Here is a 15,390-nt window from a genome sequence, read left to right as displayed (position 1 = left end):
CGGGTAAGGGACTTTCCTGACTTCCTGCTGGGATGCCTGTCCATCCTGTGTGCCTCCTACACCCCATACTAATAAATTCCAAAAAGTATTTTCATCAGTGTATTTTTTAACATTCTAAAAGAATTATCTAAAAAACAATACAAGGTTCAACTCCTCTAATGATGCAGAATTTAAAATCATTATATAGCTGTCATTTAAAAATATACACATGGATGTGTTTAAAATGGGATTTAGAGTTCACAGATTAAAAATTTAAGGAGATTCTGTTTAAACTAAGTTGAAAGTCCTGGCTTACTAATTGCTGTCTGTTTACTCGGGTGGCCTTATTGCTAGCATTCTAGTCAATGTTAGTTTCGTGATATTCCATCTAAAGTACAGATTCAGTTTTGAATTGTACACTGCTTAGTTCATTTTTGTGGATATGAATATTAAAATCACCATAAGGCTTATTTTTTATGCACAATATAGGTCATTTCTTTTATGAGCATTTCATATTGTGGGACTATTGAATCATGAAATCTGAATTGCAATATGAATTGTATTGTGGGATAAGGGTATTGTCTCATGCCTATTTTAAATGTATTATTTGTGCGTCTTTCATCATGCTTAATGTTCTCAAAAAGTCTTAATTTAATTAAGTGTTCCCCAGGGCAGAGCCAATCCTGGCAGCACTTGGTGCAAGGTAGAAAACAGTCTTTGACAGGGTCCAATGACACATACCCATGATCACATTTGTACATCAATTTTACTTTGCGTGATTTCTAAAGCATTGTGTTTGCTTTACATAACATTATTTTGTGATTTGATGTTGCTCTAAAATAGTTTTACCAAAAAAAGCAGTGATACAAGTCTGCTTTTTTCACATACAAGAAAGGTATGTTTGTCATATATGTGAACTCCTTTATAGTGCTTGTTATATTCTGCCTTCCTAAGCTAAAATATATATCGATGCTCCCTTGGAGTTCTGTTCATTGTTTGATGTGTGGCTAGTGTTTTGCCTATATTGTGTTATCAGGAATAATGGTTAAATATTCTGTCTTAAAGTTGATAAATTACCATGAACAACTCTTCCAAATGTAATTTACGTTTGACAAGTCAGGTTTTATTGAAGCAGGAAAGAAATGAGTAATATGTTTTTGTAGCAATTACATCTTTTTTTAATTGATTTTACTGTTTCTGTGACAACATAGATTGGGAGAGAATTGAAGGAAACTCCAGCAGTAATTTCCACATATGGTAACAAATCTCAGGTGTGTATCCAAAAATACATTTACTTGTGTATTTTTTTAAAAAAAGCTTTTTCTTTCTTACATTTTAAATGTAGAAAGCAAGTAGACATGCAACATTTTAATGAATGAATGTTTTTCTTTTTCCATTTAGCAGAAACAGCTCCCTCCAGAGGCTGATGAGGAGACTGTTCGAATGCGAAAGGTTAGATTATTCATTTCTAGAAAGCAGTTGTATATAGTTGCTACTTTCACCTATACTCATGCTTTTACTTTGTTTTAAAGTGTCAGTACTTGAATTACTCCCTTCCAAAGATTTAACTTTTTGTTTATTTAGTCATTATGATCCATCAGCACTGAACCGCATTGATGCATTTTTGTTAGTTTATAGTTAAGCTAGTACTTGGTGCTGTGAAATGAAGATCATTGAGTTCGACTGTTTGCTTTTTCATTTTAAGTTTTTAAGTAATTAATATTTTCTTTTCTTTACTGGACTCCAACATCCATCTTACATTATCCTAATTATTAATCTCTGAACACAGTTAGTTAAAATCTTTGATAGGTTTGTTTGTAGCACCTGTTCTGAAACGGGGCTAAAGAGAGCAACATAGCTTTGGATTGACAAGATGATAGCAATTAGACCCTTATGCAAAACTATGGCTTTTGAAGTTATGACTTGCCCAGAATAGTACATAGTCATGGATTTTGAATATATTTATACTCTGATGTTGTTCCCTGGTCTTGCCTATCTGGTTCACTCTGGGATGTTTGAATTGAGCTCTTGGAAAGAGTTTAAACTTCTTTAAAGATGTTTAGTGAGCTTAACCTTTCTCTGTCCTTTAGGGAAGTCCCCGACTATAGTAGTATTTAATGTTCTTTACATGTATAGTTACTTAAAGTGTTAAAGAAAAAAATAATTCTTTTTAGAAATCAGCACATTTTAACACTTACCAGTACCTGTCATTATCAAAAATCATTTTTCAATTTTTATATCTGTGGATTGCATTTTAATAATTTGCCCTTTGCAGATTAATTTCCAAACTAAACTTAATTATGGTAAAATTTTCTTTGATTTGCCAAGTTGTTAATAGTTTTTGAATAACAAAATTTAATTTCTGGTAAATATATACAGTATGTAATACAAGTGTATTTTAGTTATATATTTATGTGTGCTTATCTGTTGATCTATGTATCAATTTCTCTAATGGACCGATCTCATAAATCTAACTTCATTGAAAAGTTAATTTAATAATGAGTAAATCAGAGAAAACTTCAATGATGTTTCACATTTAAAAGTCATAAGGGGTGATCTTAATGCCAGGAAATGGCAGCTGCAGAATATCTCTGATGGTAGCATGTCTAACTACAACTCTGTGGCATCAGACTTGTATTTTTGGTACTTGTGTACTAAACGGATGGCACGGTTGGCTAGTACCCTTTTTTATTATTGTGACGCAAATCAGATTTTCGTTTTTAACATTAGGCACCCAAAGGGGACATTAACATTAGGGACCTATAGGCAACTATGCTCCACCCCCACTAACTTTAAGGTTAGTATTTGTGGTTGCGGTAGGTCAGTCTAATAATTTAAACTCCAAAAATTAAGCCACTGGGGAGCCTCCCCCACGGAGCCCAACACTAGAATGGCTAGGAACTGGCGTCTGTGCCATCTGTTTAGTACACAAGTACCATATTTTTTTTTGTGCAGAAATAATTATTACCATTAAATACAGTAAGTGATGATAAATATCAAAAAATACCTGGTACTGTAATAATATCTTTTATCATGGAAGAAATATTGAGCTATATCATACTTAAAATGTAAAATATTCACACCATTCAGTCTTTTATCAATGGTGTTTATTTTAATATACTGTATACATTTATTTTAAAATTTGTAAATTTGTAAAGCTTATTAACATATAATGAGTTCCTTTGAATGTTCTATTGCCGACCTTTATATTCTATAATGTAAGCTGATTACATTACCAATGAACCTAAAGAAATCGGAACCATCATCATCTCTATCTATCTTAGATATCCTTCACTGTTCTTTTATTAGTTCACATGTCTGACTTCCTTATGTTCAATTATTCTGCTAGGGCTATAAAATTTTCACCACATTTCATGGGTCTGTCATTAGTGTTCTATAAATTTCCCTATTCCTGCATGTACTTTCATGTAAAATATTTTATCCATTCCACAAGAAAATTGGTAATGCTGACATTCTGCAAGCTATTATATTACTATTGTGTGTTTGTGTGTTTCTGTTTGTATACTTTATACAGTATGTATGTGAATATATACTTGTATGTGTAGGTGTGTGTGTGCGCACACACACACCGAGAGGAGTATGTATAGTACATAAAATAATTTAATTGTAGGATGAATTAAAGGTTTCAAGGATGTGTGAGTACTTTGTGCTTCTGCTTTAAATAATGTGTTTTTATGTTTAATATAATTTTATTATAACTTATGCAATATAAAACCGTATGCAACCATAAAGTGGTTGGGTGATACTAAAATGTTACCTTCATAATATACAGAAGTCCTTTTATTTGTTTATTTATTTTTTAAAATTGCATGCAACATTACAGGTTAAGGGAAGTGTTTCAGTCTCAGACTGATAGTAAAAAATAAAATCCTAACTGATTTGAAATTTAAAAATAACCGTAATTCTAAATCTGTACACCTCTTTTGTCCAGTGTGGAGAACGCCTCTTGACTGCTGTAAAAGATCTTTTAATGTTAATTCAAGTAAAGATTAATTTCTGGAAGAACCCCAAAATCAACAGTCTCTTTAATTAGATTAATTAGATTAGCTCAAAAATGTGAAATACTGTGTACTCTTTGATTGCCTTTTCTGTGCACATTTACCCTTCACTGTCCTTACCATTCCTCAAGGTTGCTTTTGTAACACCTGCCCCACTCCCTGCACCTCCCAATAGATGTATGCACTTTTTTGTGTGTGTCTGTGGTCCCATCAAAACTGCTGCACATGAATAAACTGCTCATTCAGTGTTTGTCTGCTATTTTTGGTTTAATTACATTAAAAAATTTTGCAGTCACATTGCCACTGGAATGACTTTTTTTTTTTGTTTTGTTTTGTTTTGCCCCTCCTACCCCATCCTCTTGTTTCGTTTTTCACAGAAAAGACCTAAGAAAATTGAGGGTGACACTATTTATATCAGACATAGCAATTTAATGTTGGAGGTTTGTATCAGTTCTGCAATCCCTTATTTACAGTTACCATGATATATATGAGAGCTTTTGAAAGCATGAGCTTTTTGCATTCTGTGCATGTTTTCATAATCCTCATTTATTTTACTTGCATGTGCATAATGCTTTTCAGTATAACAACATTGTAACCTTTAGTATGGGTACTTTTGAATTTGCTATTTAACAAATACTAAATATAGAAACTAACCCAGAATCAACCACTTCAAAAATATCCGTTCCTGATTAAATTAAAATACTTTATCTGCAGTTCAGCGTTACAACTTGGTCTTGATGATAATTTCTTTTCAGAGTTCTTCTTATATTTTTAACTGAACTGATTCTTCCTAGTTATTATACTATAATTAAAATTGTTTTAATGGAAGTGATATTGTAAAGTGACTTTTATTGAAAGCTGTCCCTTAGGTTGACCAGGAGTGGCTGGTTTAATGTAAATACTCCAATACAATAGACTGGTTGCAGTTTAGTTTTCTAGAATCTACCTTTAAGTTCCAAAGATTGAGGTATATATGTTTGATCAGATGTAGGGTTAAAATCCAAAACTGAATAGAACACTTCCTGCCGCGGTGGCTGTCCTTACTGTCATGTGTTTTAACATGCAGATAAAGTGTACAGTTTACCCTTTGAAATTGATTGGTCATACTGTAACTTTACATACTTTGTCACAGTATTTTTTTGGTATCACTGAAGGTTTTACAAGCTTTTGTTCTTTGCATTTACATGTGTATTCCAATAAACACTGACATTACCAACAGGAAATGATCGACCATCACCGGCTTCATCAAACCTACATATCTGTTAAAATTTGCCAATCTAAGATCTGAACATTTCACTGCCACTGTCCCTGTGGGACACTGAAAGGAGAAATAACAATTAAACATAAGAAGCCAACATTTAAATTGTAGGTTTAAATTATTAAAAAAACAATATGAACAACTTTTGCAGCAGCTATGCTAAAGTAGTTTGTCTTCTGCCTTAAACGTATATAATGGGGCCTTGAAAGTTTTGGCAGGTAGATCATTCCTAAGTTCAGTGCTCCTCAAGCTAATGGTTCTGCCAACAAACATTTTTTTTATCCGGGACATTTTAAGACTGATATCTTGTGGCTGCAGTGAATAATCTTCTCTGACTTTAATAAGCTCTGTATGAGGAGAGCTAAGAAGTGTTTTAGGATTGACTTTGAGCTTAACTGAAAGGTAGTCTAGGATGTAAGAACCTTAGTTGTGTGAGACAGGAGAATATATGTCAACAGATTCAGGCCAAATGCAATAAACTGGCTCTATTTGGAAATGCTAGTTAGCCTAACAAGCACATATTTTATGATGTGGGAGGAAAACTGTTGCAGACCTGGGGAGACTATGCAAATAAATAACAAACCAGCTAGAGGATTCTAAACTAAGACACATTCTGTGAAATTTGAGCACTAACTAACAAATCAATGTAAAATTCTTTTCTACTTGGCCTCTGAAATGATATGTAAAATCAAGATGCATTATTTTTGTATTTGAATGCAATATAATTTAAGTTCATGACAAAAAAAAAATGCTGTTGCAGTTAGTCAGTATTAACTCATCCAGCTAATTGGAGGCTATAAAATAACTAAGGGAATGCTGCTAAAATAGCAGTACTTAAGTTTTGTCAAAGTTACCTATATTTACATAAGCTGAAAAACATGGTATTTTCACTTAATTTTTTGGGTGTACAGCCATGAACGTGTGAAGTGTAAATAAATTAAGTTGTTCAATTGTTACATTTTTAAGGGAATTTAGTTAGCATAATTGATCAAACACACCTTTTGCTTAATAGGGTTGCAAGTTGTTCCCATCAAACAGCTTATGAAATTATCTTGTGCCATGTTGTAAGGGTTTCTGTATGGTAGAAGTGTATAAAATTTCCTGATAATTCTTAACTACATACTAGAATGTCCAGTGCCGTTCCTTTGATATATAGAACTTTTTTTGTCCCCAGGTGAAAATTTGGCTCTTTACAGACTTGTATTAAATAAATAGGTGGATAGTGTGTGTGGATGTGTGTGTGTTTGTTTTATTTATTTATTTATTAATCTGTCTATGGCCCGAATATGCAAAGGAATGACTAAGAACAAGGAAAATTAAAAAAGAAAAATATCTGACTTGGCAGTTAAAGCCACAGTGAGTCATTTATGCAGGCATATTGCCATTTGTATAAAGGAGAACCATTAGCTTTTTTGACACACTCTGCTGAATAATTCTTGGCAGAGAGTCTTTGAAGTTAGCGCATCAGAGAGAAGATGTACAGCATTGTTCATAATGGCAGTGTTTTTTTTAAATTCACTGTCTTCACCACTTTCTCCAAGGGGTCCAGAGTGAGTCCCATAACTAAGCATGCCCTTTTAATTAGTTTTTTGATTGGTTGGACCTCTCTTGAAGTGATATTATTCACCTGGCCAACACAGAGTTATAGAATATGTGAAGGGTTTCATTAACCACACTGAAGGAACATAGTACCCTAAGGAAAAAAAGAGCCTACTCTGCCCTTTCTTATATATTTCCACTTTGTTATGAGACCAGTCCAGCCTGTCATTGATGTGGACCCCCAAATATTAATGCAGCCTCTCCACATCCATACCCTAAATATTTGGCTGGCGTAGAGACTCCTTGGTATTGCACAAGCCAGTAACCAGTTCCTTGGTTTTCTTCATGTTAAGTTGCAGGCAGTTCTTTTTGCATCAAGAAACAACGTTCTCCACCAGATTCCTATACTCTATCCTCAATCAAAATACCCTATATGTACAGAATTGTCTGAGAACTTCTGCAAGTGACATGGCCTTATGTTATTTTTATAGTCTTGAGTTGTATAAAGTGAAGAGTGTTCTTTGTGGTGCTCTGCTGTTGCGTACATCCATATCAGATTCACATTCATTGAGCCTCTCAAACTGCTGTCTACTGGAAAGATAGTCAAAGTGTTGCTAGCTTTGTCCAAGTAAGAACAAGCCTGTGGAGCAGGTAGATAATTGCTTCCTCCACCCACTTTAATTAAACTTTACAGTATTGTAAAATTCAGTATCTAAAATAAAAAAAGTAAGTTATGAAAAGTTAAGCAGCCTTTTTTATCTATTAAAAGAGCTAACTACTGTTCCTTAAATGTGAAGTTTAGCATCTCACCAACAGAAGGATAAGTGTTAAGCAAACAAAATACAAATATAAACCATTTAAAGTTTAACACCATTAGCCATGTGTTCCAGAATTCACTAATGTAAGCAAATGATTGTGCACTTTGTACTTACTACATTGTTGGTACTAGCAAAACAGATTGAGAAGACTTCATTGAATTCTACAGCGCTACCCTAGAACTTCATTCCAGTGCAGGTTATTATTGCCTTGTGTTTAGGCAGATGTGATTGTAACAACTGTATTACAATTTTAATACTTAGCTGTTGGTTTTATGAAGCCAAGGTGATATTGACTGTGCAACCTTTCTAACACCTACAGAAAGCTTGATAGACTACATAGCATCTCAAAATGTTCTGTCTGTACTAGTCAACCATCTTTACCAGCAGTTTGCTTAATTTATGCTCTTTGACAAACTTAATTATACAATTTTTGGTATTAATTTTGATTTTTGTTTTCCTTTTCCCATGCTCCTATGTTGCTTCTTTCTTTATCCTTTCTGCTTTTCCCTTTTGTCCTTCCATGGAGAATAGGATTTGGACAAGACCCAAGATGAGATCATGCGCCACCACGCCAGTATTAGTGAACTAAAAAGAAACTTCATGGAGTCTGTTCCAGAGCCCAGACCTAGTGAATGGGACAAAAGGCTGTCAACACACTCCCCTTTCCGTACCCTTAACATCAATGGACAGGTTCTGCCTAATGCAGATGTGGTAAGCATTCAGCCATCTGTCAAGCATTTTTTGGAGTAGATTTTAATATCAATAAATTTTAATATTTTTGCTTGACAATTGTTAATATTTATTTAGGTAACATGATCTTCTCAACAGAGTATTTTTTTCTGTTTCTTATAAAGTGCTTTCCCACCTCAGAAACTTTTTTCATTGATTACGTACTTTTTAAAAACTCAGGAACTTTTGTTGAATTCCCATCACAGGAACTCTGGCCATTTGTAGCTCCTGATGCTTTTGTTTAGCTCCTACTCCAGGGTATGCACTTTTGGTTCAACCAGGAACTGTTGTGAGCAGGTTTTGGGTGATGAACTGTGCTGATTGGTTGACCACAAGCACCACCAGCAACTTAGAAATCTGTTAGTAGTTTGGACTATTTAATGTTACCAGTGAATATAGAGTACCTGTGAAGTCACAGTGGGTTTGAAGCAGTAAGGTGGGGGTGTTCCCCATGAACTCCTGATCACACCGCAGTGCATCGCTCTTCATAACCGCCTCTCTGGTGCGCCACACTATGCACCGCATCAAAGCAATAATCTTGCCGTGAACTCCCAAGCACGCCTCACGTCACTGTTTTTTTTGCATGTCACATATTTTGCATATTGGTTACAGTTTCTGTTGTGCAGTTGGAACACAACACACACAAGTGGCCAGGGACCAAAAATGTCCCAGCGCTTACATTGTACAGAAACTCATTTTTTCCTGAAAAGAAAGTTCCTGTGGTATGAAAACATCTATTGATTACCGTATAGATGGAACATAACACATTTGAATTATTGATAAATTATTTATGAGAGTATTTGTACATACTGATTTTGGGTTTTGACTGAGGTGGTAGCAGTGAGTAAATCTTAAAATAAAAGAAATCTTGAGGATCCTTGAAACCTGCATTTTGGAATAGTTTAGATTTTTTTACAGTGTTTAGGAATTACGAATCATGTGAAATCTATATTCACTTTTTAATAGATCAGATTTTAGAGTAGTAGTATAACCTTTTACTTAAGGCCATTTGGAAATTTAAAAAAGAAAAAAAAATTCCTAACCAATTGCAGGGAATAAAATATTTTTTTTAAAATTGCCATGTGCATTTGGAGATTTTTTTTTTTTTGTACATCCCCAACTCTAATAAGATGATTTTGTATAAATGAGAAAAGTTTGTTTTTTCGAGTGACTAAAAGGTTATTTAGTGAAAAAGCCATAATGTGTTATTAACCTTTTTTCTACCCATAAAACTCCTCACATTTAACACTTGTAGTGATCTGTAGCAATAATTGGAAATTAAATTTAGTCAGATTAATGTTTTTGTCCTTTAACATATTTTACAAACAGAATTAAACTATCTCAACTTTAGCTGCTGTTTGATAATGGTGCTAGCACTGATTTTGCCTAATCTTTCTATTTTTATCACTATTGAAAATAAGGTCAATCTAAATTCACAAAGTGTTGATAAGAGAGGATGCTAACTGTTTGGAGAATCTTATTCATCAAAAGTTATTTTAAGAAATTTTAAGAAACTGCTTAAAAGTGTGCATTCCCCAACCCCTTTACAGTATAACAAAGAAGCTTATTTAAAATGACAAATTGGAATTCTTTTCTGTTATTTTAATGTATGTTTGTTTTATATCGACTATGTCTTTATTACATCTAAAGAGTAAGTAAATTGTATCATTTAACACTAGAATTACCAGAGTCTACGAAAAAACTCGTAGATCCGGCCCACCTTAAAACCGTTCTCACCTCTCTTTTGTCTTCTAAATGTGCCGATTAAGAGGAGCAGCGAGCAGCCGGCTATTCCATCCCCCACCGTCGCAGAACGTTCACTAAGTTTTCCCAGCTCATGGCTTGTTTGATTATCTGGGAGTGACTGAACTGCTGGAGTTTTAGAATAGAAATAATAGATCGCTATTTGGAATACTTGCATTTCATGCGTGTTCCGTTTCTACAGTAATCTGTGTAAACACATTGCTAAAACAGAAACTTTTTCATATTTTAGTAATAAATGTTACAAAATGTAGAATGTGTAAAGCCCGAGTTCCTAAGATCAAATAAACACTTCCACAAAAGCTTCACACACCATATAACAGTTTCCGTGGCGTAGTGCGCTAAGATTTGCTTCTCAGACCGAGTAGTTTTTCTTTGCCTCACAAACATGAGTTCAATTCCCCGCTGGGGATAAAGTGTTACTTCTTTTTTTTGTTTATAACCTCAAACGGCCATAAAATTTGTAAATTGGTATGCACTGTCAGTTAATGAGATCGTTATATTTTCATGTGGGATGCTCCTTATAAAATATTTTTTTAACAATTGAGACTGCAATTAACATGAACAACTGTCCTTATAACTTATTTTTTTCAAGATCCATAACACACAGACAGACAGAGCACTGCGTAATACAGAGACAGACAGGCAGAGGTATACAAACAAACAGGGAAGGCACACGTACTGAAAGAAAAAGCACTGAATAAGCTCACCCGCTCTAACATCACCCCTCCCCCTGATCTGGCTCTCTAAGTAACAGCGCAAGTACAGACGCAAACCAAGTGTGATCAAGAGTACTGGTTCGATCCCCACTCACTCCTATATTTGCCGTTTTCAGTAGTAAGCTGCTCTTTTTGTTAATATTATACAGTACACACATGCACTTGATTTGTGTCTGTACTTGCGCTGTTACTTAGAGAGTCAGATCGGGGGGAGGGGTGATGTTAGAGCGGGTGAGCTTATTCAGTGCTTTTTCTTTCAGTACATGTGCCTTCCCTGTTTGTTTGTATATCTCTGCCTGTCTGTCTCTGTATTACACAGTGCTCTGTCTGTCTGTGTGTTATGGATCTTGAAAAAAATAAGTTATAAGGACGGTTTGCTGACTTGGAGCACCACTGCCTTACTGTGCCACAGAGACGCGAGTTCGATTCCCAGCTTTGAAGAAAGTGTTTTTTTTTTTTCCTCAAACGGACATTGAATTTATAAATTGGTATGCACTGTAAATCGTTAACTTTAAAATGTCAATCGCGGTTATTTCTGTTGATTAATTCATGCTTTTTTACTTAGAGTCAGAACAGGAGCTTTTTCAGCTTATTCAGCTTCTGATCTGACTCAAACAGCGCCAGTATAACTTCACACCCAACCTGATGCTGTTCGTTTTCAAATAATATTGCATTACTTCGACGATGTTTTCTGATTGGTACTATTCGCGTCATAAAATGATTCTTCAAAACATCACATATATTTGTCTCTTTCTTTTTTTTAAATGTGCGTTGTAGCACTCAGCAACTGGCCACCTGCATGTTCTTGCGCACACTAAACAAGACAGCGCTATATGCAATCATCAGATTCAAATGTTAAGTTATATAGCACAGAATGGAAATCAGCAGTTCTTAGCATTCCACCATGCAAGCTGTCATATCAACCGCCTACTGTAACTTGCTTTCTTTTTTCTTCGGTTATAGTCTTGAATAAAAGTGCACTTGTTTTGTTATACTTTTACATCAACATATGTTCCTGTGTTTGAGCTACATGGGCATGCTCAAAAAATACACGTATAATGCCACGAAAAGTGCATGCAGACACTTCAGTTCGCAAGCATTGGTACGACAATGCAGTCACAAGTACACTGCAGGGCTTTAGCGCGTCTTTATGTAAAAACAGCATCAGATGGGGAGTGTCTGATGATTGCATATAGCGCTGAAGTTACTACCCTTTACTATGCTTTCCTCTGCATGTCCTGGAGTACAAAAGAAACAGCATACAGCAACATGTGGGGACTGGCAATATTGGGGGAAAAAAACACGCGGTCGTATGTATCGTGATACACTGCAGAAATATAGCGCGTCTTTATGTAAAAACAGCAGTGTCAGGTGGGGGGCAGTAGGGATGGATCCTGAACGCGACTGAGACAATGAAAAGTGAATTTTAAAAAAATAAAGCTAACCTTTACAAATATCATAAATTACACCAGCTGTTACAGACTGAAATCAAATGTATCTTTTTATTCTAAAATAGTGAAAATAAGAACACTTCTCAAATGGGAGTTGTGCAGGATCGAACTCATGACCTTCTGATTCCCAGTCAGCGACTGATACTGTTACGCCACGGAAGCAGCGATAGTTAATTCATATCAATGTCTCACACTAAGGCGGGTTTTTTTGGTGGTGGCTTTTTTTTGTACCTTTTGTGAAAGTGTTTCTTTGATATTTGGACTTCAGGCTTCATACATTATATAGTTTATGCCTACATTTTGTCAATTGCTACTAGAATATATAACACGTTTCTGTTTTAACAATGTGTTTACACAGATTACTGTAGAAATGCAACACATATGAAATGCGTGTGTTTCAAATAACAATCTTATTATTTCTACTCTAAAACTCCACTTCACTCCCAGGTAATCAATCAAGGCAAGAGCTGGGAAAAGCCTGTTTACGTTCTAAGTCGTTGGGGGGATGGAATAGCCAGCTGCTGGCAGCATGTCTTTATCAGTACATTTAGATGACAAAAGACGCTGGCGGAGAGGTGAGAAAGGTTTTAAGAAGCGATTTAAGGTGGGCCGGATATACAAGTTTTTTCGTAGGCTCTGGTAATTCTAGTGTTAAATGTAACAGTGATAGAATTTTACTTTATGTCTTTTCCTGTCAGTAGCACTTTTTAATTTCGTTTTACTTCATAATTCTTATGAGATGTTGCTTAACTTTATTAAGCAAAAATAGAATTACATACTCCTGTGCAAAAGAAAGTTACCCACCTAAAGAGGGTGACATATGTTAATACTCTCAGTTTTTCTAATCTAATTAATTTTAAAACATCGGACCAGTTTTGGACGAAATACCATTTATTGTGGTTAAACTGTAAATTAACCCTTTATTTACCTTTTTGGCAGAAATAGCTTCATAAGAGTATTTCTTGTCAGATCCGAATTGTTGCTTACATGTACTAGGAGAAATATTTGCCCATTCCTCATCACTGAACTGTGTTGTGTGATATGTGTGTGATGTCTGAGGACTGTTTTAAGTTATACCCACAGGATTTTTATGAGTTAGCTTGTGGCTGTCACTTAAGGCTCTGTAATATTTCATATTTGTTTAAGCATTCTGGATCAAGGCCCTGTACTAGGCGTATATTTATGAGTTTGGCTCTTGACATTTGGCCTCATATACTTATTATCTGCTTTGGAAATTCACAGTTAATTCTTTAACCACACACTGCCCCGGCCGTAAATTTTTTAAGACTGCCCCACGCCATAATGTTTTTGCCACAGTCTTTACAGTTGATGTAAGGTACTTCTTTTCAAATACAAAGTGGTTTGCACCACACATACTGTAATGTATGGCATCATTTTAGAATAGCTCCAAATCTGATTTGTCTTTCTAGAGTACATCTTTTTGTTTCTGGGCAGTCTCCAACAAAATTGAGTTGAATATCTGTTTTCATTTTTAAGAGTAGAAGTGTCTGTCTTCGTAAACTCTCCTATAAAACAACTTTTACCAAACCAAATAGTTGGTGTGATTATAATCGGAGATTCATTAAAATACAGATTTTGTTTAGTACACCTCATTCATTATTATTAATTTAGCTGGTAATTAAGCTAATTGTGTATTTTTTCATTAAAGAAAACTGATTTTCTGTTAATTTTGTTATTGAATGAATATTCAAAAAGTACATTTATTAAATTAGTTTGCTTGAACTTGTTGATAGCCTTGAAGATGAGATCAGATTTTTATGTTAACATATGTTTAAAGAAAGAACACTTAATGGCATGGAAGCAAGTTCTTACAACGCTGTAAGCAGTGGTTGTGAATAGTAATTTCTCATAGTAGTCAATTATTTTTTTACAAGTGCTGTCAGTTGAAGTATTTTTTCATTAACAAATTAGAAATACTCGCCTAATATGGCTTATGTAGCCATTTATAATATTAAATATTTGTTTAATCAATTATGTTATTAAATGTTAAATTAATTTATCATTGAACTGAGAAATTATTCTGAATGAAAAGTTGAAGACACTACACCCAAAGTAAAGTGAATTTGAAAATCCCTTAAGTAAGATGCAGTGTGTTGCATTTTCTTTCTCCTCCGTTTCACTTTCTGTACTCTCTTTTTATGTGTGTGTGCGCGTGCATGCGCATGTGTGTGTATTAACAGGTGAAGACACCATCTCTACAGCCCTCTGACATAAAGGTTGGTGGCCAAGAGGTAATGTTACATTTCAGCACTGTTAATGCCAACCTGCGGGGGGAAAAAAGCAGAGCTAACTCTGTGGCTGCGCACAGCCTCTCATCGACTGCTAAGTTGCATTTTGCTGGCAACATCACTATACATTTTAGTTTACAACCTTTCCTTGTCCCTTTGCTCTCAGACTGGCATTCCAAAGCTTTGATATTGGCTTTGAGAATCATGCATGGCTCACTAAAGCAGAATATACTGCATGTAAGTCTTACCATTCCTCTTTAAAGACAATTATTTGAGGAATAACTTGACTCTTTCTTTTTCATGTTGTGTCGTTCTGTCTTCTTTTCTCTTACTATTTTGTCCCACATGCTTCTGTTTCTTCTTCTTTTTTTTGTTTTTCTTTATTTTCTTTTTTTGTATTATTTCCCTCATTTTTGTGCTCAGTCTCCTGGCTACCCTCTGACTACTTCTCCTATAGGGGTGTGCAAAGATATGGGCCCCTGGCAACAGGATGAGCCCAACAGATTTATAGAGATCAATCGGATACGCACCCGTTTTTTTCTGTCTTAGAATTTAAATAGTTGGGGATATCTAGAAGGGTGACTTAGACACCAGATGACTGCTTTTTTTGTTGAAGTCATATCTTTTATTTAATATTAATTATATGATGTTGTGGTTATTATTTTTATGGGACTTATTTCCAGGAAGAACATATTCTAGAAGTGTGTTTCCTTATTTTAAGTAAAGAAATATTTTCATAAGAAAAGGGTTTGGGACTCCTGTACACTATAATCGTGTTACTCAGAATAAAAAGCTGAAATGGCAAGCTTAGTTATGAGTTGGGTCTGCTTTATTTACCAAGGAGAAAACTAAGCTGTTGTGCTGTTTA

General features: G+C 34.8%; 1 protein-coding gene across 6 annotated transcripts in view; it reads left to right on the top strand.

Moving 5' to 3' along the window:
• The window catches only part of epb41a (erythrocyte membrane protein band 4.1a), a 181,378-nt gene that overhangs the window by 129,680 nt on the left and 36,308 nt on the right, over positions 1 to 15,390 (top strand). For 5 of the 6 annotated variants that reach the window (XR_007933468.1, XM_051918993.1, XM_051918994.1 and 2 more), the window contains exons 15-18: positions 1,191 to 1,250; positions 1,381 to 1,431; positions 4,376 to 4,438; positions 8,145 to 8,324. Coding sequence is in view for 5 of the 6 variants with exons in the window: in XM_051918993.1 (XP_051774953.1) it covers positions 1,191 to 1,250; positions 1,381 to 1,431; positions 4,376 to 4,438; positions 8,145 to 8,324 (354 nt within the window). In the remaining variant the exon portion in view is untranslated. Of the gene's footprint in view, positions 1 to 1,190; positions 1,251 to 1,380; positions 1,432 to 4,375; positions 4,439 to 8,144; positions 8,325 to 14,474; positions 14,873 to 15,390 lie in introns of those variants that run through there. The other variant, XM_051918996.1, reaches the window with a different exon arrangement.

Source organism: Erpetoichthys calabaricus, chromosome 14 (genome assembly GCF_900747795.2).
Source record: "Erpetoichthys calabaricus chromosome 14, fErpCal1.3, whole genome shotgun sequence".
NCBI classification, from domain to species: Eukaryota; Metazoa; Chordata; class Cladistia; order Polypteriformes; family Polypteridae; genus Erpetoichthys; species Erpetoichthys calabaricus.
This window is presented reverse-complemented; position numbering and strand designations above follow the sequence as displayed.